At 39.4% G+C, this 27406-nt stretch overlaps 2 protein-coding genes and 1 long non-coding RNA gene across 3 annotated transcripts in view; 2 read left to right on the forward strand and 1 right to left on the reverse strand.

Annotated features, from left to right (window-relative positions):
- LOC134799855 (TBC1 domain family member whacked) overlaps positions 1-23549 on the forward strand; it is a 45413-nt gene extending 21864 nt beyond the window's left edge. The window contains exons 3-7 of the mRNA XM_063772254.1: positions 373-565; positions 20173-20356; positions 21193-21387; positions 21891-22123; positions 23434-23549. Coding sequence (XP_063628324.1) covers positions 373-565; positions 20173-20356; positions 21193-21387; positions 21891-22123; positions 23434-23443 — 815 coding nt within the window. The 3' untranslated portion in view covers positions 23444-23549. The remainder of the gene's footprint in view (positions 1-372; positions 566-20172; positions 20357-21192; positions 21388-21890; positions 22124-23433) is intronic.
- LOC134799945 (uncharacterized) overlaps positions 1-27406 on the forward strand; it is a 280917-nt gene that overhangs the window by 251237 nt on the left and 2274 nt on the right. The window lies entirely within an intron of this gene.
- LOC134799854 (uncharacterized) lies at positions 9308-13168 on the reverse strand. The gene is made up of 2 exons (XM_063772253.1): positions 12252-13168; positions 9308-9457 (listed from the first exon to the last, which is right to left on the reverse strand). Exons 1-2 carry the CDS (start codon positions 13021-13023, stop codon positions 9444-9446), a joined length of 786 nt encoding a protein of 261 aa, XP_063628323.1. The 5' UTR covers positions 13024-13168; the 3' UTR covers positions 9308-9443.

The following is a 27406-nucleotide window of genomic DNA, read 5'->3' on the forward strand; positions in this document are numbered from 1 at the left end:
ATAATGTAGGTATCAACTGTTTGTCCGCATTTTAGTTAGTCATAATTAGGTTTTTCTCAGAAACGAGAACTTTTCAGGATTGCCATAAAACAAACCCAACCTAACCTAAACTATCTACTTAATAGGACAACCTTACGAAAATCCTGAAAAGTTATCTGTTTCGGAATTATGACATTTATGACTAATGATGATCTGACAAACATTACATTATGACTTTCAATAATTATGTCAAACGAAGGGATCCGGAGCCGCAGCATGTTAGGAGAGCGTGATACATTTCTTCTAACAAACTGTGCCACTGTTGTCTCTTAGTCAACGGGATGGAATAACAAGAAGAAATAACCACCAACATAATTATTATTTGTACTCCAGGTATACCAGCATCAGTCCGACCCAGAGCGTGGCTCTACCTCTGCGGCGGTGAACTCCTCATGAAGAAGCACCCCACAGAATACGAGGAGCTGCTGGCGGCGCCCGGCGACCCGAAATGTATGGACGACATCAGGAAGGACCTGCACAGACAGTTCCCCTACCATGAGATGTTCATCAGGGAAGAAGGACCGGGGTAAGACTTTTATAATTCAATCCGGGTATAAATCAGTCCTAGAGCGTGGCTCCTTAAAGCATCCCGTAAAAAAACCTGGCGTCGCCCGGCGACCCTAAATGTATGGACGAGATTAGGAAGGATCTGCACAGACAGTTCCCCTACCATGAGATGTTCATCAGGGAAGATGGGCCTGGGTAAGATTATGACCACTCCAAGTATACCAGCAGCAATCCCAGTCCTTAAAGCACCTGGCAGTATAAAGACCTGCTAGCGGCGCCCGGCGGCTCTAAGGCTAAGCGTATGCTGAGACGCAGGCCACGCAGTTCACGCAGCGCAGCGCTGAGCAGATTTTGTAAAGTATAGAACGTCCTTTAGCTATATACGCACGTTGCAGCGCAAGGACGTTCCATACTTTACAAAATCTGCTCTGCGCAGCGCTGCGTGAACTGCGTCGCCTGCGTCTCGGCATACGCTTAGCCTAAATATATGGACGATACCAGGAAGACCCTGTACCGACTGCTTCCCTACCGTGTGGGTGTTAATTATGTTTGATGATGTTCATCCAAAAAAAGTAAGTAGTACAGAAGATTCACTCTCTAACAAAACGCGTCTGTTACGATTAGGACAGATATGACCGCTAGGTACACGCGCGGCCTATGGCTAGCCATCAAAATTGGTGTGTGGGACGGATTTACTTGTAGCTACCTACTTGTCGCGACACGACGAAATCGCGGAGACACGTGTGAGCCACGCCTGGTCGCCTGCCTATATGTAGGTATATGTGGTATTATCTATGAAAAGGGACCTTATTGTCGATGGCGCTTACGACACTAACATCGATGAGCACTAAACGTAGTAGTTTAAAATTGGTGATTCTGGCCCATTTTAGTTATTTTGATTTCCAATTTAGCAATTAAGTTTCTTTGATTACCACCACCATATTTACAGACTTTTACAAGGATTTCATGCATTATTTTCTAGTATGTATAAGTCCTTGAACTACGTTATTGCTTGTCAGAAACACGACGGCTCATTATTTTCTCGATAGAATCTTAAGTTGAAAACATGCCTAACACTGTCTTTATTTCCTTATGTTAGAAGTACTAGGACGAAAATGTATATGAAACTTACTTCAGTCGATAGCTTTTAAGTAAATCTTCATTATTGCTTGTCCTTTTATCGATACGTTAATTTTTTCATTCATCATTTGATGAATTCAACATTTTGCCTACTAAATTACACCCTACGCGGCAATACCTTGCGCCTATTCCTCACGCCAGTACGCCCGTGACCACTGTCAGCGTCGGACCTGTGCTAGTTTAGCGGACGTTTCATAAAATGGGTAATCACAGTATAAATATGCAAATATGTTATACACACAATGTTTTTCAACATACTTACGAAGAAAAGCAAAATAATTCTTAAATACGGTGACATTTCAGACATTCGTCCGTCATATTGTCATTTTATAACAAGTTGGGCAGCAAAGGCACACACCCATCTAACCAATCCGGAATTCAGTCACGATTGATAAATTGTGTAAACATATTTTAAAAGGCTATAAAATTAATCAAATTGAATAATTTAGACTGGTCACATTTTTATAAAAATCGATTTCTACTGACAAAACATATTACTTTTTGGCAACCGGGTTTTTTAACCTAATTAGACCCCGCTGAATCCGAATTTGCCGGTTGCTTGATCGAATTCTTGACTGGAAGTGAGATATGTGATATTAAAGGTCCCTTTTTTTAGTTTTTCGTAAATAACTCGTAAACGGTGGCCAATATAAAAAAAATGAACTAATAATCTACACAAAATTTTCAATAAAAAAGATTCAGTACATTTTTAGCAGGGATCAATATTTAAAAAGATAATAAAGAGGGAAAGTTAATTATAATAAATTCTAAGGTTCCTTGTTTTTATTTTTTCGTTAATAATTTGAAAAGTATGACTCATAGCAAAAACAAATCTTACACATAAATCATCATCATCATCATCATCTCAGCCATAAGCCGTCCACTGCTGAACATAGGCCTCCCCCTTGGACCTCCATACGTGCCGGTTGGAAGCGACCCGCATCCAGCGTCTTCCGGCGACCTTAACAAGATCGTCTGTCCATCTTGTGGGTGGACGTCCTACGCTGCGCTTGCTAGTCCGTGGTCTCTACTCGAGCACATTTCGACCCCATCGGCCATCTTCTCTGCGTGCAATGTGGCCTGCCCATTGCCACTTCAGCTTGCTAATCCGGTGGGCTATGTCGGTGACTTTAGTTCGTCTACGGATCTCTTAATTTCTGATTCGATCACGTAGAGAAACTCCGAGCATAGCCCTCTCCATAGCTCGTTGAGCGACTTTGAGTTTTGAGATGAGGCCGGTAGTGAAAGACCACGTTTCGGAGCCGTAAGTCATCACTGGTAACACACATTGATTAAAGACTTTCGTCTTGAGGCACTGAGGTATGTCGGACGAAAAGACATTACGTAGTTTCCCGAACGCTGCCCAACCGAGTTGGATTCGGCGGTTGACCTCTTTCTCGAAGTTGGACCTACCTAATTGGACTACTTGTCCTAGGTAGATGTACGATAGGGTAGATCGCCTTTGTATGAAAAAGTTTTTTTTTTTCGAATTTCAAAATGGCGGGCCTCCAGAAAGTTAATGTGATGGCAAAATAAAGCTAATGTCGAATATGAGCAAGATTGGATAATTTTAACTACTGCCGCAAGCCCAATAAAGTATTTTCATATATCAAAAATTTCACTTCATGATATCCTTGTTACACGGACTCTGTTAATATACTATACCACTTATAAAACGTTTTCTGAATAATCAAATACATCTTTATATATTAAAAATAAATTGTTGCTGCATTATTCTAAAAAAATATCAAAGTACCCTCATAATAGCTTGACTTAATTTTAGCATCAATGTTATACTACCAGCGTTTTTAATTTTGATCCGCCAACGTCTTGCACTGTATTGTTATTAGTTGTTTTGAATTTCTATTGCCTAATGTAATAATGAGTTTGCGTAATCGTGATAAAGTGTGTCCTGTGTTTGGTACTGGCAAGGAATTACCAAAATATACTTTACCGACATACCGTGATATGATGGAACATTTTATTTACGTTTCTAAATCTTCGACGAAACGTTTCCAAGATTTGGTGAAGGAAACAAGTAACATTGTTGCAACCGATATCGAACACATATGGATGAAAGCATCTATACCAATAGTGGAACGACGTGCTATCTTAGCAAGAATAAAAGCTTATCACAGTAAATATCGTGATATAATTAAATCATACCAGAGCAGAAAAAATGTCGCGTCCTTCAAAAACAAGCTCAGTAAATTTCAAAGAGATAGTAACGTGTTGTTTGATATTGCGACTTGTAGGTGTAACTTATTAGAAACCTGTTTCTGTGAGAAAACACGAAGGATACCTAAAAAAGAGATAGAATTTTTGATTGATCAAAGAAGTCACAGAAAAATGGGGATTGGTTCGTTAGATAGAAAAAGTACAAAAAAAAACCTGGATGATATTGAAAAACAACGTAAATGGGATTTATATTTGGAAAAATGTAAAATTGTAGACAGTCAACCTCAAGAAAAAAAGGTCAGAATTTTACCTGGGCAAAATCAACAAAATACTGAGGAAGTATCATCTTCATCCACTGTGTCTGAAAGCATTCAACCAGCAAATAGTGCCTTTCCCGCTGTGGCTAAAATATTGGATCGATACGGGATCTCAGATCGGGCAGGAGCTTCCATTGTTTCAGCTACTTTGCAAGACCTGGGTTTCATAAATGAGAATGACACAGCAAATGTTATCGATCGGAACAAGATTCGTCGAGCCCGTGCAAATACTAGGAACTTAGCGACACAAAATATTCCTGACTGTGATGACTCCTTTATTTGTATCTCATTTGACGGACGCAAAGACAAAACAATGGTTATTGACGATGGTCGAAGGAGGGTTGTAACGGAAGAGCACATAACTTTGCTCCGAGAACCCGGATCCAAATACATTGGCCACATAACACCTGATGCATGTGACGCAAAAACTATCGCAACTAACTTGCATTCCTACTTACAAGTAAAACCCTTGGATATAAAACAAATTGTAGCGGTTGGATGTGATGGCACTGCAGTTAATACTGGGGTAAGAGGAGGTATTATCAGGATACTCGAAAATAAACTTGAACGCCCTCTTCAATGGTTAGTTTGCCAGCTGCATGCCAATGAGTTACCTTTGAGACATCTTTTTCAGCATCTTGATGGCACAACTACAGGTCCCAGAAGTTTTACTGGCAAAATAGGAAAAGCATTAAATAACTGCGAACAACTTCCTGTAACACAATTTTCTGCTATAGAATGCCAACTTCCCGATATTACTAAGACCCGCACCGATCTCAGTACAGATCAGTTATACCTTCTGGAAATCTGTCGTGCAATCCAATAAGGAAATTGTGATGAAATCCAGGGAAAATTTGTCATTCACGATGGCTGACAACTGCTAACAGGATACTCAGGCTTTATATGTCAACCGAGACCCCATCAAGAAACCTGTTAATTCTGACGCATTTTGTGTTGAAAGTATACGCTCCAATGTGGTTCAATGTAAAAACTCAACCGTCATGTATTATTGGAGCCAAACACTTACACGAAACAATTAAGCTGACACGATACCTCCCAAACAATCTTAAGAAGGTGATTGATCCTGTAATTCAACGCAATGGATATTTCGGCCATGGTGAAAATATTTTAATAGCCATGTTAGCTGATAATAGATTTCATGTCCGAGCGTTGGCTCTTAAGCGTATCATCAAATCCAGAGAAAGCTCTTCAGACTCTGAGCCTATCAGAGTATTTGGATTGCCAAAGTTTAACTTCAGAGCCGAAGAATATTACGATTTGATTGATTGGAAACAGGTATCTGAACCACCAGTGACGAAACAGTTCGAGACAGATATTATTTCCCAGTGCCTTACTGATTTGAAATTAGTGGAAATTAAAATCTTACCCAAGTTCTGTTTGATGCCCTGCCACACTCAAGCTACTGAAAGGAGCATAAAAATAGTAACAGAATCTTGTACTGCTGTATGTGGTCTAGAGAAACGAGAAGGGTGGATACAAAATAAGCTTGATTCTTGTCGCGTAATGCCTGCATTTAATACGAAAAAAGACTACAAAATTGCATAATTGTACTCTGAATTTCAGAAGAAATCTAACGTGCAAATTGATTAGGTACTACGTATTTGTTTGTTTTAATTTGGTATTTTGATATTATAAGCATGTAAAATGTCAATAAAAACTGTAATTTCATTATAAAATATATTTTTCCTACAAAAATTGTAAACAAGATTTTTATTTTTTTGGCAATATTTCAGATGGCTTGCGGCAGTACTTCTACTAATAATTTCGAAAAGTGTCCATACGAACATTTAATTATGTTTCCCTAGACTATCTTTTTACAACTCCGCCTTAGGCAAAATCGAAGAAAAAAAATTTCGATCCACCCTAATGTACGAGTCAACAACTTCGAGTACCGAGTTCCCAACAGAGACTGAGATGGGCACAACATTGGCATTTGACATAAGTTTCGTCTTGTCCATGTTCATTTTCAAGCCCACCCGTTGTGAAACTCGGTCGAGGTCATCGAGCATCATGCTGAGTTCCTCCATCGACTTTGCCATGACTACGATATCGTCGGCAAACCGAAGGTGAGTGATGTATTCGCCGTTGATGTTGATGCCAAGTCCTTCCCATTCCAGGAGCTTGAAGGCGTCTTCCATTACGGCAGTAAACAGTTTCGGAGAGATAACGTCTCCCTGCCTTACGCCTCTTTGCAATGGAATCGCCCTCGTGCTCTGCTCCTGTACTCGGACCGACATGGTGGCGTTATTATACAAACACTTCAACACTTCGATGTACCGATAGTCAATATGGCATCGCTGAAGAGACAAGCACCGCCCATGTTTCCACCGAATCGAAGGCTTTCTCATAGTCCACAAACGCTAAGCATAATGGCAAGTTATACTCTTCGGTCTTCTGTATAACTTGCAGCAGCGTATGGATGTGGTCTATGGTACTATAGCCTTTTCGGAAACCGGCTTGTTCGGGAGGCTGGAAGTCATCAAGTCTGTGTTCGAGACGGTTCGTGATGACCCTTGAAAACAGCTTATAGACATGGCTCAGAAGCGTGATGGGTCTGTAGTTCTTCAATAGGTTGTTATCACCTTTTTTGAAGAACAACACCACCTCGCCTCTATTCCATGTTTCAGGCGTTATGCCCTCGGACAAGGCGGAATTAAAGAGCTTCTGGAGGACTTTAAGTACCGGTGTTCCACCCGCTCTCAGAAGCTCTGAAGTGATTTCGTCTTTGCCCGGCGCCTTGTTGTTCTTAAGCTGCTTCAGGGCCATCCTAATCTCGTACAGACTGATGTCCGGGATATCTTCGGTATAATGTCGGGACAGCTTGGCTCTTGGACCTCCTACCAAGCTGTCAACGGGCTTTGCGATCGAAGTGTATAACTGTCCATAGAACCTCTCGATCTCACCTAAAACCTCCGCTTTGCTCGACGCTATGCTGCCATCTTCCCGTTTCAGCTTTGTCAGCTGGCTTTGCCCAATAGACCCTTGCTTTGCTTGCGTTGCTTTGTCCTTTGCGAACACTTTGGAGCCTTGGTTTCGCTCAATAGTCTCTTTAATACGGTTAGTATTAAAGAGACGCAGATCATGTCGCAAGGACTTAGATATACGTCTATTGAGCTGCCTATATGACTCCGCGTCATCGGGAGACTGCAACTGTAGCGAGCGTCGTTCAGCCATGAGGTTTAAGGTTTGCTCGGTCAATTTCTGAGGTCTATCTTTACGGCGGGGTCTAAAAAACTTAGACCCTACTGTGTGGACAGTTTCCACTAGCCCGTCGTTGATTTCGTCCACTGAAGCCAAGTTCTCTAGGCAAGCAAAGCGAGAGCTCGAGTTGAAAGCTTTCGGGGTTTTGAACATGGGCTCGAGTAGGTCGGAGCGTAGACATCATCAGGCTGGACCTTTCAAGTTTAATATTGATATTCAGTGTGCCTCTTACGATTCGGTGATCACTACCGGTCTTTACCCTGTTGATCACACATAAATAATAAACATAAAATTTCCTACAAGAAACATGTAGAACACTTTTCGCTAGGATCAATATTTAAAAAGACAAAGCAGCCGGTAAGTTAATTACAATCAATTTTAAAGTCCCTTTTTAGTTTTTTGTAAATAACTCGTAAACGGTGTCCCATAGCAAAATAGGTTTTATGAATAAATAATCTACATAAAATTTCCTGCAAAAAACATCTGAACACTTTTCTCTAGGATCAATATTTAAAACGATATTAAAGGAAGAAAGTTCATTACAATCAATTCACATGTCACTTTTTTTAGTTTTTAGGGTCCCGTACCTCAAAAGGAAAAAACGGAACCCTTATAGGATCACTCTTGCGACTGTCTGTCTGTCTGTCCGTCTGTCACAGCCCATTTTCTTCAAAAGTACTGGACCAATTAAGTTGAAATTTGGTACACACATGTAAATTCGTGACCCAAAGACGGACATCTTACGTAAACAAATGAATTTTAAACATGGAGGCCACTTTTTAGCCAAGGGGGGTTAGTTAACATTAAGAACCTATTTTGCTATGGGCCACCGTTTACGAGTCATTTACGAAAAACTTAAAATAGGGACCTGGAAATTGATTATAATTAACTTACCCCCTTTAATACCTCATTAAATATTGATCGTAGCGAAAAAGTGTACAAAACCTTTTTTGTGGACAATTTTATGTTCAATATTTACGTATAATATTTTTTACAACTGCCCCCGTTGCAACCGTTTACGAGTTATTTACGAAAAAAAAAGCGACTTGTGAACTGAATGTGATTAACTTTCTTCCTTTAATATCGTTTTAAATATGGATCCTAGAGAAAAGTGTTCAGATGTTGATGAGTACGAGGACACGAGTGAAACCACGGGCTGCTCTATTCGCACTAGTTTATTGTGTAGCTAACGGTAACGGTTAAGGTGGGCGCAGCCACACACACAGACGCAAACGTGCATACATAACATTTCCTTCCCCTAGTATAAATATTATCTCTAAACTAGAAAATAACAATATTCTAGTGACCTATATTTTATAATTGACCTTGGGACGGTTACGCAATCTTATTCTGGGGTTCACCACTGGTGGTGGATCCCTATGAGGCTCGCCTGGTCGAGGTTCCTCGATCGCTTCTTGGAATTCATCCTCGTCCGAGGTACCGGCAATCGGTGGAGCCGGATGCTCATGCCCTGCTGGGTCGACAGTATCTGGTCTTCGATTGTCCCTTTTCTCCCCCACATAGAAATATGACGGGCTTCCTGTCTGACGAGCCGTCGGAGGTGATGGTGAGTTACACGGTGTACTCGTAGATGGAGCCTCGTGTTCGTCGTCAAGTGGTGGAGAAACCGGCCTAGTATCTAGGATCTCACTCGTCGATGGAGGCGACAGCGGCAGGGTCCGCTGAGAAGGCGGCGAAGGTTGGGCCGGCGGAAGTGGCGGCGACGGCGCTGGCGGCGGCGGAGGCGACGGCGCTGGCGGCGGTGTATCGACGTCCCTCGACATTGTTACAGGCGGTACAGGTATGTCGTCATACTCATTTTCATTCCAGTTGGTAATCGTCCCTTTCAGTGGCATAAGTTGATTTGTATGCCTTTTTACCGTTAAAGTAGAAGAAATGTCTTTTATTTTATATAAGACTCGTCCTATTTTCTTAATAACTATCCCCTTACCCCAAACACATTTATTATTGCCTTTAAACTGTTTATATAATACTATATCGCCTTGTTTAAAAACTGGTTTACTTTTCCTGTTTTGTTTATTATTCTGCAAGGACTGTTTATTTGCAACAACATCAGATAAGGCGATAGACGATGACGACGGCGGCAAGATAACGGGATTTAATAAATCAAGTCGAGATCTTAATTTTCGACCAAAAACAAGCTGTGCAGGCGAGAACCCTGTGGTCGAATGTATGGAGTTTCTATAATCGAACATATATTTAAGTAATTTAATTTTGTTTTCTTTGATATTGGTGCTCGAAAGTAAACAAGATTTTAATCCCCTTTTAAATACTTTGACGTAACTTTCCGCCTGCCCGTTGCTAGGTGCATGGTAGGTGGGGACGTCACATGTGATATGCCGTTTAACGAACAGAAATCAACAAATTGTTGTGAACAAAAAGCCGTTCCATTGTCACTTACAATAGTGTGAGGCAGGCCATATCTAGACATGTATTCGTATAGCTTTTCTATAACGGCGGTGGAAGTGGTTGAATTATTCATGTCAAATACTTCCACCCACTTGGTATAAGCGTCAACTACCACTAAGTATGACCGACCATTTATTGGACCACAGAAATCAATATGTAAACGGAAAAATGCCTGTGGCGGAAATTTCCAATGCGCTAGTGGCGCGCGCGCTGGTGCCGGCCGTAGTTGGATACATATGTCGCAAGTACCTATTAACGTTTCGATAGCTTCGTCTATACCTGGGAACCAGAATCGCGAACGGGCTTCCGCCTTAGTTTTCACTATCCCTAAATGAGAAGCGTGTAATTCTGATAAAACTTTGTACCGTAAGTTCTCAGGAATCACGACCTTATGGCCCCGCATTAAGCATCCATTTTCCACTGACAGCTGTGTACTACATAAATGGAATGGCTTTAATTTTAAATTATCTATTTTCTTAGGCCAACCTTCCTGCGTATATTTAATTACTTGACTCAAGGTTACATCTTTGCGTGTTTCGTCGCGTAATTCTTGTAATGTTACTGGCAAGCTACCTTCTACCACGAAACACACATATGCTGCGCGCTCGCTAGTGTCCGTGGAGGCGGCGGCGGCGCCGAGCTCGCAGCACGAGTTTGCTGCCCCCGCGCTCCCCTGCCCCTCCCCTTCTGGCGCGCAAGCCCGAGACAAGTAATCCGCGCTATTGTCTGCACTACGAACGAATTCTATTTTGTAGTTGTAACTACTTAGAAAAATAGCATATCTCTGCAGGCGATTCGCGGAGACTTCCGGTATTCCCCGGTGCGGTCCAAATATCGTGATTAAAGGTTTGTGATCGGTTCGTAATATGAAGGGTTTGGACCTACCATACAGATACTGATGAAATCTACGTACTGCGAAAACGAGGGCAGTGGCTTCCTTTTGAATTTGAGAATATCGCTTTTCAGCGGCATTCAGGGTGCGTGACGCATAGGAAATTGGTCTTTCCTGGCCGTTCGACTCAATTAGCGATAAAATACAACCTAGTCCGTGAGGTGACGCATCAGCTGTTAAAACCAACTGGGCTTCAGGATTGTAATGCGCTAGCATTTGGTCGGACGCGAGGCAGGTTTTTATTTTATTAAAAGCCTCTTCGTGAATAGTGGTCCAAGTCCATTTGACTCCCTTCTTTAGCAGGTCATACAGGGGACTCAAAATGCTGGACGCACTGGGAACAAAATTTCTGTAATAATTAACCAACCCTAAAAAGGATTGAAGTTGATTGACACTATCAGGTACAGGTGCGTTAACAATGGCTTTTACTTTATCAGCAGATTTTTTCAACCCGTCTTTGTTAATTACATAACCTAGGTAACTAACTTCACTCTTAAAAAATTCACATTTTTCCTTTTGTAAGGTCAGGCCTGCGTTCTGTAACCTCTGTAAAACACTAACTAACCTGGCCACATGTTCCTGGTCGTCTCGACCCGTGACCAGCACGTCGTCCAGCAGGCACAGCACGCCCTCCATGCCGGCCAGCAGTTCGTCCATTGCGCGTTGGAAAATTGCCGGAGCACTACTGAGCCCAAAAATTAAACGAGTATATTTAAATAATCCGCGATGTGTATTTATACAGGTTAAATTTTGAGATTCCTCGCATAACATCAGCTGATTGTAAGCCATGGATAAATCTAGTTTAGAGAACTTCTGTCCTCCATGTAACTTAGCAAATAACTCGTTAGCAGTCGGTAAGGGATAATGTTCAATGACTAATTGCTTGTTGATACTAACTGAGTAATCCGCGCACAATCTTACGGAACCATTACGCTTTAGTACGGGTACAACTGGAGAGGCGTACTCTGAATGTTCTACGGGAACCAGGACTTTTAAATCGACCAACCTATCGATTTCTTTACTTAGTTTATCCCGTAAGGCGAAAGCTACAGGGCGTGCTTTAAAAAATATCGGTTGAGAACCTTCCTTTAAAGTTAATTTAACCCGATATTTATTAAAACACCCTAAGTTGTCCGAAAACAGCTGTGGGAAGTTTTGTTCAACGGCATTAATTTTGTTACAATGGATGGGGGCTAATTCCAATTCAAATTTAGAAATAAAATCTCTGCCCAGTATCGGGGCCGAACCGTCATATACGACATATACATCCAACGTATGGGTAGCACCAGAATACGTGATTGGCAACTGCAACATACCCGCGCACGCTAATTTATAACTGGTATATCCATGCAGACCTTTTTTTGCAGGTGACAATGGAATGTTATTGAAATGCGTTTTATAAAAACTTGGAGATATCACGGAAACAGCAGCCCCGGTATCCACTTCAAATTGAATGTCTTTGCCCAGAATAGAAACCGTTTCGACCATGGGTTTCCCCTTGTGAGAACGAATATTGTACAACTTACCGTCGTCGTCCTCGCCATCGTAATTAATATCCAAATATTTAACACTAGGGCACATTCTACCTAAATGACCCTTCACTTTGCACTTTTTGCATACGTAATTAGTGAACCGACACTCCGACACTTTATGATTAGTATAGCCGCATTTTGAACACTTCACTTTCTCGTCAGACTTATTTTGCTGTTTATTGGACGCGATTTTGTAAACGTCGCTCGAAGAAGGCGTAATACCAGCTGCGGTGGCCCCGGCACGCGCACAGCGAATGTTTTCGGCGAACTCGACCGCTTTCGCTAGCGTCAGCACGGAGATGTTTTGCGCATACAATTTTTCCTTTTCAAGGCCTGGAAGCAAACCCATGATAAACCGATCGCGTAATGCCTCTTCCACGTTGCTGAAACTACAATAAGCGGTGAGTCCTCGCAGCCGAGCGGCCCATTGTGTATGAGTCTCGCCGGCCTGCTGCACCGCGGCGTAGAATTTGTGGCGTTCGCCGAATCCAACCCGCTTAGGTGTGAAATGGTTGTCCAGAAGTTTTATAATATCTTCATAAGGCACGCTGTCCAGTTGCTTTGGCAGGACCAAATCAGCTGCAAGCTTGTACGTTTCTTCCTTGAGTGCTGTTAGCAATATGGCCCGTCTTTTTATTCCCGTCGCATCTTTCGCATTATCTATATCATTTGCGATAAAATACTGCTGTAATCGGCCTTTGTAGCTGTTCCAACTTTGAACGTTATGATCAAAGGTATCCAACACACCGAAATTAGCACTAGACATTTTATTTTATCGCGAAACACGTGGAATTTAACCGATTCGTCGCCAGTGATGAGTACGAGGACACGAGTGAAACCACGGGCTGCTCTATTCGCACTAGTTTATTGTGTAGCTAACGGTAACGGTTAAGGTGGGCGCAGCCACACACACAGACGCAAACGTGCATACATAACAGATGTTTTTTGCAGAAAATTTTATGGAGATTATTTATTCATAAAAACCTATTGTGCTATGGGACACCGTTTACGAGTTATTTACAAAAAACTAAAAAGGGACTTTAAAATTGATTATAATTGACTTACCGGATGCTTGGTCTTTTTAAATATTGATCCTAGCGAAAAGTGTTCTACATGTTTCTTGTAGGAAATTTTATGTTTATTATTTGTGTAAAATTTGTTTTTGCTATGAGTCATACTTTTCAAATTATTAACGAAAAAATAAAAACAAGGAACCTTAGAATTTATTATAATTAACTTTCCCTCTTTATTATCTTTTTAAATATTGATCCCTGCTAAAAATGTACTAAATCTTTTTTTATTGAAAATGTTGTGTCGATTATTAACGTTTAACATTTTTTTTATATTGGCCACCGTTTACGAGTTATTTACGAAAAACTAAAAAAAGAGACCTTCAAAAATTGATTATAATTAACTTTCCCGCCTTAATATCTCTTTGAATATTGATCCTAGCGAACAATTGTACGGAATCTTTCTTGTAGGCAATATAATGCAGATTACTTATGTTTAAGAAAAAATTTGCTATGCGCCACCGTTTAAGAGTTATTTACGAAAAACTAAAAAAAGGGACCTTTAATATCAACTATCTCACTTCCAGTCAAGAATTCGATCAATCAACCGGCAATTTCGGATTCAGCGGGGTCTAATTAGGTTAAAAAACCCGGTTGCCCGGTTAATATGTTTTGCCAGTCGAAATCGATTTTTACAAAAACATGATCAGTCAAGTATACACTCATATTGTATACATATAATTAATAATTATTTAGGTACACTCACCGACCTCACCGTCTTACCTACCATTTTTAGGGTTCCCTACCCAAAGGGTAAAACGGAACCCTATTAGTAAGACTCCGCTGTCCGTCCGTTCGTCCGTCCGTCTGTCAGCAGGCTGTATCTCACGAACCGTGATAGCTAGACAGTTGAAATTTTCACAGATGATGTATTTCTGTTGCCGCTATAACAACAAATACTAAAAAGTACGGAACCCTCGGTGGGCTCAGTGGGCGAGTCCGACTCGCGCTTGTCCGGTTTTTAATTTCATTAAGTACTCATTAAAATTCGAATTTACTAATAAATATTTTTCAATATTAATTGCCGAACTAAAAATCCCGGAACTGACGATTCAGAATACCGATGTCGTCAGAATAAGGACGTAGACGTGCTGCGCGGGAATGGTGCGGTGTGCCGCGCGGGGCGCCCGCCTGCCCGTTCTACCACTCGTCTGCTTCACCCCCTTGAAAACGTAAAACTCGAGTATAAGAGCGCCTTAAATATTCTATACACTTTTTCGCTAGGATCAATCTTCTTTTCCTTCAACCTAGCGTTTTAGCTAAGCTTCCGGTCTTCAGCATCCTCTGGTGTGAGTAGATTTTAAGTAGATTACTTATGTATCAGAACATTTTTTGGTACAGGCCACCGTTTACGAGTTATTTACAAAAAATATTAACAATTGATCATATTTAACTTTTTACCTTAAATATTTTTTTAAATACTGATCCTAGCGAAAAAGTGTATAGAATATTTAATGTAGACAATTTTACGGAGATTACTTATGTATCAGAACATTTTTGCTACAGGTCACCGTTTACGAGTTATTTATAAAAAACTACAAAGGGACCTTTAAACCCGATGACTGATAAGTTCATCAGCGTCACATAACATAAATTGACCTCCGCATTGGATAGACAGCAACATTGCATGTTCCAGTAATCAAAGAAACTTAATTGCTAAATTGGAAATCAAAATAACTAAACTGGGCCAGAATCCCCAATTTTAAACTACTACGTTTTGTGCTCATCGATGTTAGTGTCGTAAGCGCCATCGACAATAAGGTCCCTTTTCATAGATAATACCACATATAAGTTTCACGACAAAGTTCATGGTAAAAGTTTATCTATTCTTGTTAAGTACGGTTGCTTTGCTTTACGTGACCACATGAAATACAAGAATTATGTATGAATTGTACGAATTTCTCTATGAAGTAAGAGTGCGAAAAACGGTGTCTTTGAAAGTACCATTAAATTTTGATTGACGAGTTAATAAACACGTACCAAACATATCTATCAACTTTACTATCAAATCCGCAAACTTTGAAATCCATTTACGACGCACAGGCAAAATCAACTTTATTTTTATCTCTATAGCGTTTAGAATAAAATGGCAAGAACTATCTCTAAAGGTTATTAATTTTTAGGGTTCCGTACCCAAAGGGTAAAACGGGACCCTATTACTAAGACTTCGCTGTCCGTCCGTCCGTCCGTCCGTCCGTCCGTCCGTCCGTCCGTCCGTCCGTCCGTCCGTCCGTCCGTCCGTCCGTCCGTCCGTCTGTCACCAGGCTGTATCTCACGAACCGTGATAGCTAGACAGTTGAAATTTTCACAGATGATGTATTTCTGTTGCCGCTATAACAACAAATACTAAAAACAGAATAAAATAAAGATTTAAATGGGGCTCCCATACAACAAACGTGAGTTTTGACCAAAGTTAAGCAACGTCGGGAGTGGTCAGTACTTGGATGGGTGACCGTTTTTTTTTTGCTTTTTTTTTGTTTTTTTTTTTTATATGGTACGGAACCCTTCGTGCGCGAGTCCGACTCGCACTTGCCCGATTTTTGCAGTATAAGACTAATGTACTACACTGATTGCATTCCGCAATGCATTCTTGCTGTGAATTTGGCAATTAAAATAGTTGCGTAGCAATTGGAAATTAGTATGATATCAAAAATTTTAGTTTTTTGCGATTTGTGTCCTATGCTGTACGGAATTGAGCTGATATCAGTTTGAAGTTTTAAGAAACGTTAAGACTTTTCTATTAATAGATCGTGAATAATGAAATTTGGGCTAGAATATAGAACATAGTTTAGAGGAAAGTTGCCAAATTAAGAACACAACACGAATAGTATGCCTTTTATAAATTGTATTAATTAAATTGAAAACAAGATGCTACTTTGGCGCATTGTGTTTTGCGACAATGAAGAAATCTAGAAAAATATACTAAAATATTTATCCTCCTAAGTCCTAGAGTCATTTTGGAAGATTTGAATTTGGAACCTTCTTTATTCTATTTTGTTCAAAACTCGATGTCAATATGTTATTTTAAAAGGAACTCAGGACTTCTGAGGTTATACATATATAAATTAATAAAGCCTTAGTTATAAAATAAACTGCATATTTTTTATTGTGACGGGACATAACCATGTGGTATTTACCGGCTCTGCGCTGACTCACAAATCGCAGTTGTAACAACATGAATATTTCAGACGTCATTTAATTCCGTGGTCGGACCGGAATGCCCTTTGACAAGCCCAAAACCGCGAAATATTCCAGTTAATACCTTAATTAGTAAAAACGGAGAACTTCCTTCAACTCGGCTGTTCAACGAAATTGGGAAATTAAATTATTTTATTATTTTGGGTTTAACAACACGATTGGCTCTGGACCCTGTCACGGCATAAGTATTCACGGAGCACGGACTTCTGGCCGAAGGGTGTGATATTTCGGCGGTTCCGTGGGAATCTGCCGAATCCTACACCCAAGCAGGTGACGCCGCAACAGCAAACTGCGTCACGAAAATGATTTTTTAGTATTTAAGATTTTTATTATTAGGGCGAGCGAAGCGAGCCCTATCACTAATCGACGAACTATGCATTCTTGTGGTACACTTTACGGAAAAACTACTGCACTGTTAGGTTTGAAATTTAACATAGTAATTTAAATTCATGTCTAGATGTGTTATCAAACATAAAAATATCATTTTATAAACCTAAAAAAATAAAATAAAGTAATAACACTTTGTATTACTACTAGCGCCATCTGTTGGCAAAATGATGAATTAACATTCGTGCTAATGCTAATTATTTATTTCTCAAACAGATGGCGTTAGTAATAAATAAATAAATAAATATTGGACATTCTTAAAATACAAATTGACTACTTAAGAAGGCTTGTGTTGTGGGTATTCAGACAATACGATACCTATGTGGTGTTTTCAAGTTCAATAATGTCGATGGCGCTTATGCCATTAACAACGATGAATACCAAAGTGGGTACAATTTTGGATTCAACCCACCTCGCTTCACTTGGTTTGATTCCCATTTTAGCAATTAAGTTTTTGTGAATACCTACTAGAACAATCAATCTTGCTGTATATTTAATGCGGAGGTCAATTTACTCGTATGTTTTGTGACGCTGACGATGTGATGATCAGTCATGTTGTGTTAGCAAACTTAAATCGGGTATTTTCAGTTCGAGATACAGTTTTGGCGCCATTAATTTATTACGTAAGACGATCTTGGGGTGGAGGGGGGTCGAACATATCTTATTAATAGAAATAGAAATAAATAGAAATATTTATTTGCTTAAACATGGTAAATGCGTACAGATGTCAAAAGTAAATTAATTTAGTATCACATGTTTAGCCAAATCTGGCATGCAAACTTAAAGCTAAATAAAAAAACCCTTTATGACAATGTCAAAACTAGGTAAACAATACTAAATCATTAATATTACATGCAGAGTCAAGTAGAGTTTAATTATTACATATTATATATTATAAGTTTCTTTAACAATGAATTTAAAGTCACTATAATTAAAATACATTTAGTTAATAGAGTAATCCAGAAAATCTTTTAAAGAATAAAAGCATTTATCTTTTAACCATTTGTGTAATCTGGTAGTAAATAATTTGTCGGGTAATTGTCTTATCTCATATGGCAACTTATTGTACACAAGAATACTCATCACATAACAGTTTTTCCTAAATAAAGAGGTCTTACATAGTGGCATCTGTAGCTTAAATTCATCCCTTGCTCTTAATTTACTATTAGTGGACGTTAGTTTGAAGTACAGTGGAAGTTTGCGTACAAGACGCCCTAATTCTAATATATACATATCATATAAGGTTAGCAGTCTAAGTCTCTTAAACAAAGGCCGACAAGAATCTCTATTATTTATATTTTTTCTTACAAGGGGGTGGGAGCGGGTTTTCATAGTTCTTAAGTAAGATCACAAAGATGCGATATTTTTTTTAATTTCTATGAAATTATGACGTTTAAAATAATATTTCCACACTCTATGCTATCAAACACGGTGCAGAGTTAGCTTAAACGAGTTCAAGTACCTTTGTACAGGTACAAATAAACATTCATAAAAATATTTTTTTGAAAATAAATTATATTGGTGGGAGGGGGACGGGATCAGCCTATTCTTATTATTTCTTACATAGGGGAGGGAGGGGGTCAAAAGCTGGCAAAAATTGTCTTACGTAATTAATTAATGGCGCCTTTAGTGTTACTATTGCTTGGAACTGCTAAAATTATAAATAAAGATAAGCATAATTAATACAAACTTCAGTGACTTAGGGCCGATACAGACGGACTACAACCCGACTGCAACTTGTATGGGAACTGCACGCCAATCGAAACGTCGGCGTGCAGTTCAGCAAAATGACCCAGTACCCTGGCAGTACCTAGTGGAACTCAGGTTTGGTGTAACAAAGGCACATTATGGTTTGGTCATCCGACTCATCTTGATGAGCACTTAGGAGAGTAGTACCCAAGATAGAGCCGATGCCGAACCCTGGCAGTACCTAGTGGAGCTCGGGTTTGATGCAACATACATAGACACACGCTGTTTTGGATATCCGACTAGTCATGATGATCACTGGGTAGATCAGTACTTTCAGTACCCAAGATAGCTGATGCTGAACCCTGACAGTGCCTAATGGAGCTCGGGTTTTATACAACATAGGCACACGCTGTTTTGGTCATGCAACTCGTTTTGATGAGAACTTAGGAAAGTAGTACCCAAGATAGAGCTGATGCTGAACCCTGACTGTACCTAGTGGAACTCGATCAGGTTTGATGCAACATAGACACACGCTATTTTGGGCATCCGACTCGTCATGATGAGCACTTGGGAGAACAGTACCCAAGATAGAACTCATGCTGAACCCTGGCAGTACCTAGTGGAACTCAGGTTTGTTGCAACATAGGCACACACTGTTTTGGCCATCCGACTCGTCTTGATGAGCACTTAGGAGATTAGTACCCAAGATAGAGCTGATGCTAAACCCTGGCTGTACCTAGTGGAACTCAGGTTTGGTGCAACATGGGCACACGCTGTTTTGGTCATCTGACACGTCTTAATGAGAACTTGGAAGAGCAGTACCCAAGATAGAGCTGATGCTGGACCCTGGCTGTACCTAGTGGAACTGTGTGTGTTAGTTTATATGCGGAGCAGCGTGATTACCGCCAGTAGGTGTCCAGACGGGATAGGTTTTCGATCAATTGTGTGGAGTGGACGCAAAAATAAATTCAAGAACATTGGCTCGCTGACCCAACATTATGTAGGAAAGCCAGTTGGGTTCCTTACAAAAAGTACTGGGCGGCCGTGTAGGATGTAATAAGCACTTATGAAATTGTATATTACGTGTGGATGATATTGGCAATTTGATTTTGTCGTCTGGACACGTTTTAAAAGGACAAAGTAAAAGCTGTAACAGACAGGCGTACCGGACAGCAACCGGTTCGGTACGTTAAGGTAGAAAACCTCCGCGAGCCCTTACAAAGCTCTGCTTTTTGCTAGTTGTATATATATGTAAGTTTGTAAGTTATGTATCTATGGGCCTTAGTAGCCTGAAAATAATGCTTTGATTGATTGATCGATAAGTATTATGTAATTGAGCCTTGACCTCTCCTTGTTATCCTACACTGGAATATACATATTGACGCGTCATGACGGCCTCCTAGCCTAGTCTGTAGTGACCCTATCTACGAAGCAGGTCACGGTTCGGATCCTGTTTTGGGGTATTTATTTGTATTACCCACAACAAAAGCATAGAACATTTAGTGCGCATCATGAAATGGAGCATAATCCTATCCTAAAATTACTCTACAGTCAACATGTTTTTTTTTCAGGCAACAAGAGCTCTTCTCAGTCCTGAAGGCGTACTCCGTGTTCAACCCGAAGGTCGGCTACTTCCAGGCGCAGGCGCCCGTGGCGGCATTCCTGCTCATGCACATGCCCGCGGTCCAGGCCTTCTGGTGCCTCGTCAGCATCAGCGACAAATATCTCAGTGGTTATTATAACCCTGGTTTAGAGGTTGGTTTGATATTCATCATCATCCTGAGGCCTTTGGGCCTACCTCGAATATCGTAAATTGAATTTAAAACTAAATCATACGATTTACTATAGTAATAAAAAATATAAAAAACATTAAAACAATCATAATACATACGCAAAGGGGTAGATAATACACTGTGTAAGGGTAGAAAAGGGATTTCAAAATTCCATCAATGTGTGGAAGGGCAGCACCGTCGTCGAACCCAAGCCACCTGTCTAGGTCAAGTCGAATTTTCTATATCGTTCTCACATATTCGAGTGACAAAGAGGCAAATAGACGAACGAATGTACAGATGATTTAAGCAGTGTTAAGGGTTGCAGGCCGGCAACGCGCTTGCAACCCTTCTGGTGTTGCGGGTGTCCATGGGCGGCAGTAATCGCTTACCATCAGGTGATCCGTCTGCTCGTTTGCCTCCTATTTCATAAAAAAAAAGTGTTTTTACGCTACGAAATGCGTCTCATATGGATGTATAGTCTGGACCGATATTTGAGTCAGCATTTGTAGCAGAGAATGGACAATGCTATTTTAGACATCTTGGAATAGAAAATTAAGTCATTCCCACGTCAAAGAAAGAAAGAAGAAACTTCCTACGCAAGTTTAGCTTCCTAGCAAGCTAAACTGTGGATTGAACTGTCGCCCGCGGTATTTCTCAACCGATACGACCTTCCAACGTTCAAGAAAAGAGCATACTCCCGTCTTCAAGGCCGTCCCAAACTCTCTGGTGTTACAAGTGTCCGTTGTCGACGGTAACTGCAGCTGCTCGTTTGCCGCCTATATGATAAAAAGTATACAACTAAGTACCCCTAATTTCCAGGTATTACAACGAGACGGCGACATCTTGCACGCGCTCCTTCGCCGCACGGCCCCCGCCGTCCATCGCCACCTCGTCAAGCACAAAGTAGAGCCCGTCCTGTACGCTACGGAATGGTTCCTATGTGCCCTGACACGCACGTTGCCTTGGGACAGCCTTCTGCGTGTCTGGGACTGCTTTCTATGTGAGGGTGTTAAGGTAAGGCCAAGAAAGGTATTTAAGGGCATAGAGGGAGTTACGAATTGGTGCCGCGTGACCAGGATAACACAGTTTAGTTTGAGTATTTGATATACCGGTAAGATTGGAAATCACCGCGATAAGTACAAAAAAGAACCCGTCCGTCCGTCGTCACTACGGAGTGGTTCCTATGTGCCCTGACACGCACGTTGCCTTAGGACAGCCCTCTGCGTGTCTGGGACTGCTTCCTTTGTGAAGGAGCTAAGGTAAAGGCAATTGAGAGTATTTAAGACAGTATATAAGAAAGGGAACAATTACAATTGGTGCCTTGACCAGGATGAATGAGTATTAAGTATGAAATAATAATATATATTTAGTATGAAACTGCTACATTAATAATGATAATTGCTACATTTTTTCTGTCCTGTTTATAAATGTTTAGTAAGTCTATCTTAGTTTGAAGCTAAGTTAATTTTAATGTCAATTTAATAGTTTTTGTAAACCTCATATTTTCTTTTTCCCAGGTTCTATTCAAAGCGGCCTTAGTGATCCTAGCAGGCGCGCTCGGCCCCGCCAAGGTCCGCAAGCGCGCCGCCGGCCTCTGCGAGACGCTGGAAGTGCTCCGCCACCCGCCGGAGAGCATCCTGGCCGAGGAGTACCTCATGTACCACATGCAGCGGTTGGGGCTGACGGAGGAAGACTTTGAGTTCGAGCACCAGAGGCAGACTGCGCGCCGGCGGGCGCTGTCTAATAGGAGGTTAGTTGACATGTGACGTTTTCAACCAAAAGGTTGACGGTTGTCGATAAGGTTGATTTCAAGTTGAAGCTACATGGAGATAGCGCCTTATGGACAACCGACAGTAAGTACCAATAGTTTGGTTGAGAATGGCACATATAGTTTGGTTAAAAAAATTCTTGTTAGTTTTGTCGAGTTACAGGTTTTCTATTGCTCCGTAAACTTTTCATAAGACTCAATAAACCTAATAATAGTTTGTTTTAATCTACTTATTGAAGCTTGTAACACTACCCAGTGTTTTAAATAATATGTAGGTATGTAAATGTTTTTGTGACACATGACATCTTCGTGCACACTTTTTTCTCGTTGCCTTTCTTGCTCCAAAGTAATGGCTAGTATTTAAAACATCTTTATAATTTTTTTATTAAATTGTCGAGTTCTAGATTTTCTTTATTCAAACTACACAAAATGATTGTTTGTCTATTATAGTCCGACAAGAAAGTTTAGAAATTAAAAAGTGTCAATATTGTAGTGTCGTCCCGTTTTCTTAGATTGATTTGAAAGGGATGCCACTACAGCATTGCCACTTTTTAATTTCTACACTTTCTTGTCGGATTTTAGTAACAAAACTTAAATATATTAAAAACGGGTCACTCACGTATTTTAAGTCGAAAAACGCTCGACATGTTTCACTCCGTACCGAGGAGTATCATCAGGAGCTTGCGTTTACGGCGGTTTTCGACTTAAAATACGTGAGTGACCCGTTTTTAATATATTTAATATTTCTTGTCGGATTGTATGTGTACTTTATTTTTATTTAAAAAAGGCCTTCTCCCTCTACACGGATTACGGACACGATCCAGTTGCTGAAAACAATGACTATTTAATTATTTACTTAGGGCGATCTGAGACTAGCGTTTTATACGAGCGTACGCGTACACGCGTGTGAGCTCGTATAGGCCAAATGCAGGGAAAAAAATATGGTTGTCTTTGAAGTCAGTTTACGGACGATAATTTTGCGTGATAAGAAAACATTGATGAAAAATTGCATATACTTTGGCCGTAACGTTACCATGGAGATCTGTCCACAACGTGACACTTTCGTGCATGCTACCGGCGTTCATCGATTTATAACACGTTCTCACGTCAAAAACGCGCCTGTAAGCTCGTAAAAACCAAATGTAGAGAAATATAACGCGCGTGTAAGCTCGTAAAGCCGAAACTACCGTACACGCGCAGAAAAATACGCTAAAGTCTGAAACCGCCCTTACACTCCGATTGTTTTGTCGCTTATTTTATTGCATATTGCACAACTTATTTTTCCATTCCAGTGGCAGCTGATTCAGCGACTGTTCCTACAGGCGTTATTCCAAGAATAACGCGCGGGACATATTCAACACTCTATGAGCTACCACGGTGCACCTGACGCGACATGCGAACTATTTAGCCCCCATTCTCACGGGAGCTTTTTCAACGCGCGTTAAAAAAGCGCTTGAATCTGTCTGCACTCTAAATTCGATTTAACGACCAAGGCTTAAAGTCGAAAATCCAACAACGTTTGATAAAAAGCGCCACCGCTGTCGTGTGAATAAGTACATGGTTATCCATTTGTGTCATTCAAACGCTTTTTTAACGCGCGTTGAAAAAGCTGCCGTGCGAACGGGGCCTTAGTGTATGATATTGATAGTGAATATAGTGATAGTGTTGTGACTGAGTGCTTTCGGATAACGGTATGACGTTTCAGTTACTTTTCACGTTAACGTTTTTAACGCGTTATTTCCGTTAAAACAATAGTGTCTAAAGGCTCTAAATAAGATACTATCTTGTTTATGGATTGCTTGTAGTCGCTAAGCTTTTTTCTATTGAGTTTTTTTTTTATATATTCAAGTTCCTTATTTAAAAAAAAAACATTTTTATTTACCGGACCGCAATTAAAATAAAAAATATATTGGAAATAATTATTTGAATGTTAAAAGTAGAGGGTCGTTTCAAGTCCTCTATAAATAAATTTGTTAATTGACTATTACTATTAAAATTATATTTTCTCGAATTTTTTGGTATTTGTGACATAATAATGATGTATAATGTGTGCAATAAAATTTAAGTAAACTTTGTATTGCTCATAAAAAGCTATATTTTGTTCAGTATTCGTTTCATATATGTGACTTATCTATGAAAAGGGACCTTATTGTCGATGGCGCTTACGCCATTATTAACGATGCTCCGATATAAAAACAATGCCACCCGATGCTGTGCGGCGTAAGCGCCATAGACAATAAGGTCCCTTTTCATAGATAATGTCCCATATATTTTAAATTAAAGTTAACCAAGATCGGTATTCTCGTTGTGTAGAAACTTTTGATTATACTTAACGCAATACCAACTGGCGATTATAATGCTATCTCTTTTACCCTGGTTCCGACCAACCAAGAGTGAAAGAGATGGCATTCTGACTCGCCACTTAGAAAGATAATATGTCTCTCTGGCGAAGACAAACATACCTTGAAATGCAAAAATTGGCATTATGTGATATGTATTTAAAATAGAATACCGTAATCACTAATACCTATTTATTAATATTAATAAAAAAATTATAGTCTGTTTTTTTTTACTATAAAGTATAAAGTATTATACGCCATTCGTTTTCTATACACGAAACAAATGAGTGTGTTCCATAAAACAAATGAGTGTATTCCATAATAGGGTATTTGACTGTATTTAAAATAAATTATTTTACACCATGCATAAAATAAAGCACCAGAAGATTAATAGAGAAACGTAGACAGCAGTTATTTTTAGACACAATTTCTATTTTAAAACCTGTATAAAACTATAAAAAGTAGGTAATTTGATTGTGACGTCACATGCTAGTGTTTCATATAAATTCCATAATAGCAAAATCGTTTTGACGGTTCGAAAAAAGAAACTGATTTAACTAGTAGCCAAATACCCTATATTTCCTATGGACAGTACGTCATAGTAAAAAAACATACTATTGTTTTTATGTTAGTAACTTTAGCGTTACGAGTTCATTAATATCATCAGCATTGGTCATTTAATGCTAATTTTTCCAGTTTTTATAATTGTTGTTCCATTATCAAAGGAGACTGTGTCAAACTGTGTAAATATAGGATCGTGCAAAACCTATAATATAATTCATAATTTTTTGTGATAAGTACTGTAATTATTAAAATTACATATCTATGTAAATATGATTTATCGTAAAGAACTTAGTGTAAAGAAAATAATTGATTGGTATAATTTGTTAAATTGTTGCTGGTTAATAATTTCAATACATATCCAATTCTGACGTGGTAACTCATTTATGAGTATATAAAATAAAGTTACTACAGAAAATGTGTGAGTCTTCCTTTATGGCAAATTTTCTCACTTTGAAATTTAAATACCGGCTCTTTTGTATATTTCTTTGTATCTCGAGTATGAACTTGTGTGTGGTGGCCAAGATGGTGGCCAAATATCACGGATTCAAACTCGGTTGTGCTACATATAGAGCATAAAAAATCGTACTCGAAAATGCCGAAAGATTACTAAAAATAAAGAATACAGAAAGAACCAGACCATAAAGATTTAGTACCTCTGGTTCTGTTTCTTTGATCTTAAACGTCGTCGCCATGTGCTTTAGATCAGAGGTCGAGAACAGTTTGTACTATTTTTAACTATACTTGTTTGTTTGTACTTTTTTTATACTCATGTCCATTTTTTTTTTCTTCGAATCCGAGTCCATGGCCTTTACTGGCCTTAATCGGTAAAATGAATGATTGAATGCACAAAATGTGAATTAGTTATATAAAGTTCCTTGTACCAGAGTTGCCGCAAGAATTTAAGAAACATATTGATAACTTTAGTGCTTAAATAGCCTGTACATTTTATACCAGTCAATTAACACTTTCTGCGCAGAGTACAAGGGCAGCTGTAATTATATGCTTAAGGCACTTTTCTAATACGTAATACGTGATTGTGACTTGTAAATAGTTTCTTATTGAAAAATTCAGCTTTTTACCATAAAAACCACATAATGTGGGCAAAATCTGCTAAAATAAGATTTTTTATTTTAACCACTACTCTAAAATAGTGTGAGTTATGTTACATACACACCAAGAATGAGTTTAATATGTTTAAAAATATATATTTAATTCCATGAAAAACTCTGTGCACTTTTTATACTAAAAAATAAGTAGTCACCCAAAAATATATGAAGGTCCCTTTTGCTAACACATGACACTTCTTGTCGTAATAAGCGTTAAAAGTGTTATGTAGCAACACTAGCGACAGCTTGAACAATCTAATTTCGAATAAAAGTAAGGTCGTATTTTTTTTTATTGCCTATGAAGAATATTTGAAAACTATAAGCACAATATAGATCATTCTTATGAATACTTATAATCCTTCTATAGATTTCTTTATTTCATAAAATCACCCTTTTAATGAAACATCTTTTGGAATCTTGTGTGCAATAGTAATTATTACAAGGTTTCATTCGTTTGGCAATAAAATGGGTGTCAAGTACATAGTATACATTCCTGATAGCCTCTAGTCTTCCCTGGATTCGAATCTCGGCGCTGTCAAGATTTATAATTATCAGAGTAGGCACTTAACAATCGAATACATACTGTGCTTATTTGTGTCGAACTCTAGTCAAAGGTCCCACTTTGTCGCTTACCATAAGGACGAGATTTGCTTGTATCTTCATACGAATAACCTGCCAAAGCGTCCTTATGGCAAGCGACGGAAAACTTATGGAAACGACACAGTTATCTTCATAAGTTTCAGGCCAATTCGAACGTGCACTAATGTCAAATCGATATTAGAATGATATCAGTTAGCTGCCATTCGCGCGTTCATTACGCTCAGACTTGTCCGCACAAGTATTACCAAGTGTAACAAAAATTGTGGGGATCCGTTTATTAAGGGCATATTCAGTATCGTGTTCCCATTAGAAAAAACGAGAGGAATTTTTTTTAAAGAAAAAAACAAATAGCTTGTCAACCCTTTCTCGCGTCAAATAAAAATTGCATTGACTTTTTCCTAATCAGAACACGATACCGAATATGCCCTTAAACGGATCCCCACTATTTTTGTTTTGTTACACCTTGTACAAGTATTTAGGTACCAAATGTGAAATTCCATAAAATATCAATAATAATTTTGGCAGCACCGAGATTAAGAGTCCTATCACCCCCATGTGTACAAGAATAATGATTGTGACAGATTTGATATTTTATAAACAATTATACAGCAAAATGTTATTTACGAAATCGGACAATATTTTCTCGACTATCCCAA

Source organism: Cydia splendana, chromosome 19, assembly GCF_910591565.1.
Source record: "Cydia splendana chromosome 19, ilCydSple1.2, whole genome shotgun sequence".
Classification (NCBI taxonomy): domain Eukaryota; kingdom Metazoa; phylum Arthropoda; class Insecta; order Lepidoptera; family Tortricidae; genus Cydia; species Cydia splendana.

Excerpts from the sequence above, each read along its gene's own strand:
- LOC134799854 (XM_063772253.1), bottom strand. The coding sequence starts at position 13,023 with ATGTCTAGTGCTAATTTCGGTGTGTTGGATACCTTTGATCATAACGTT.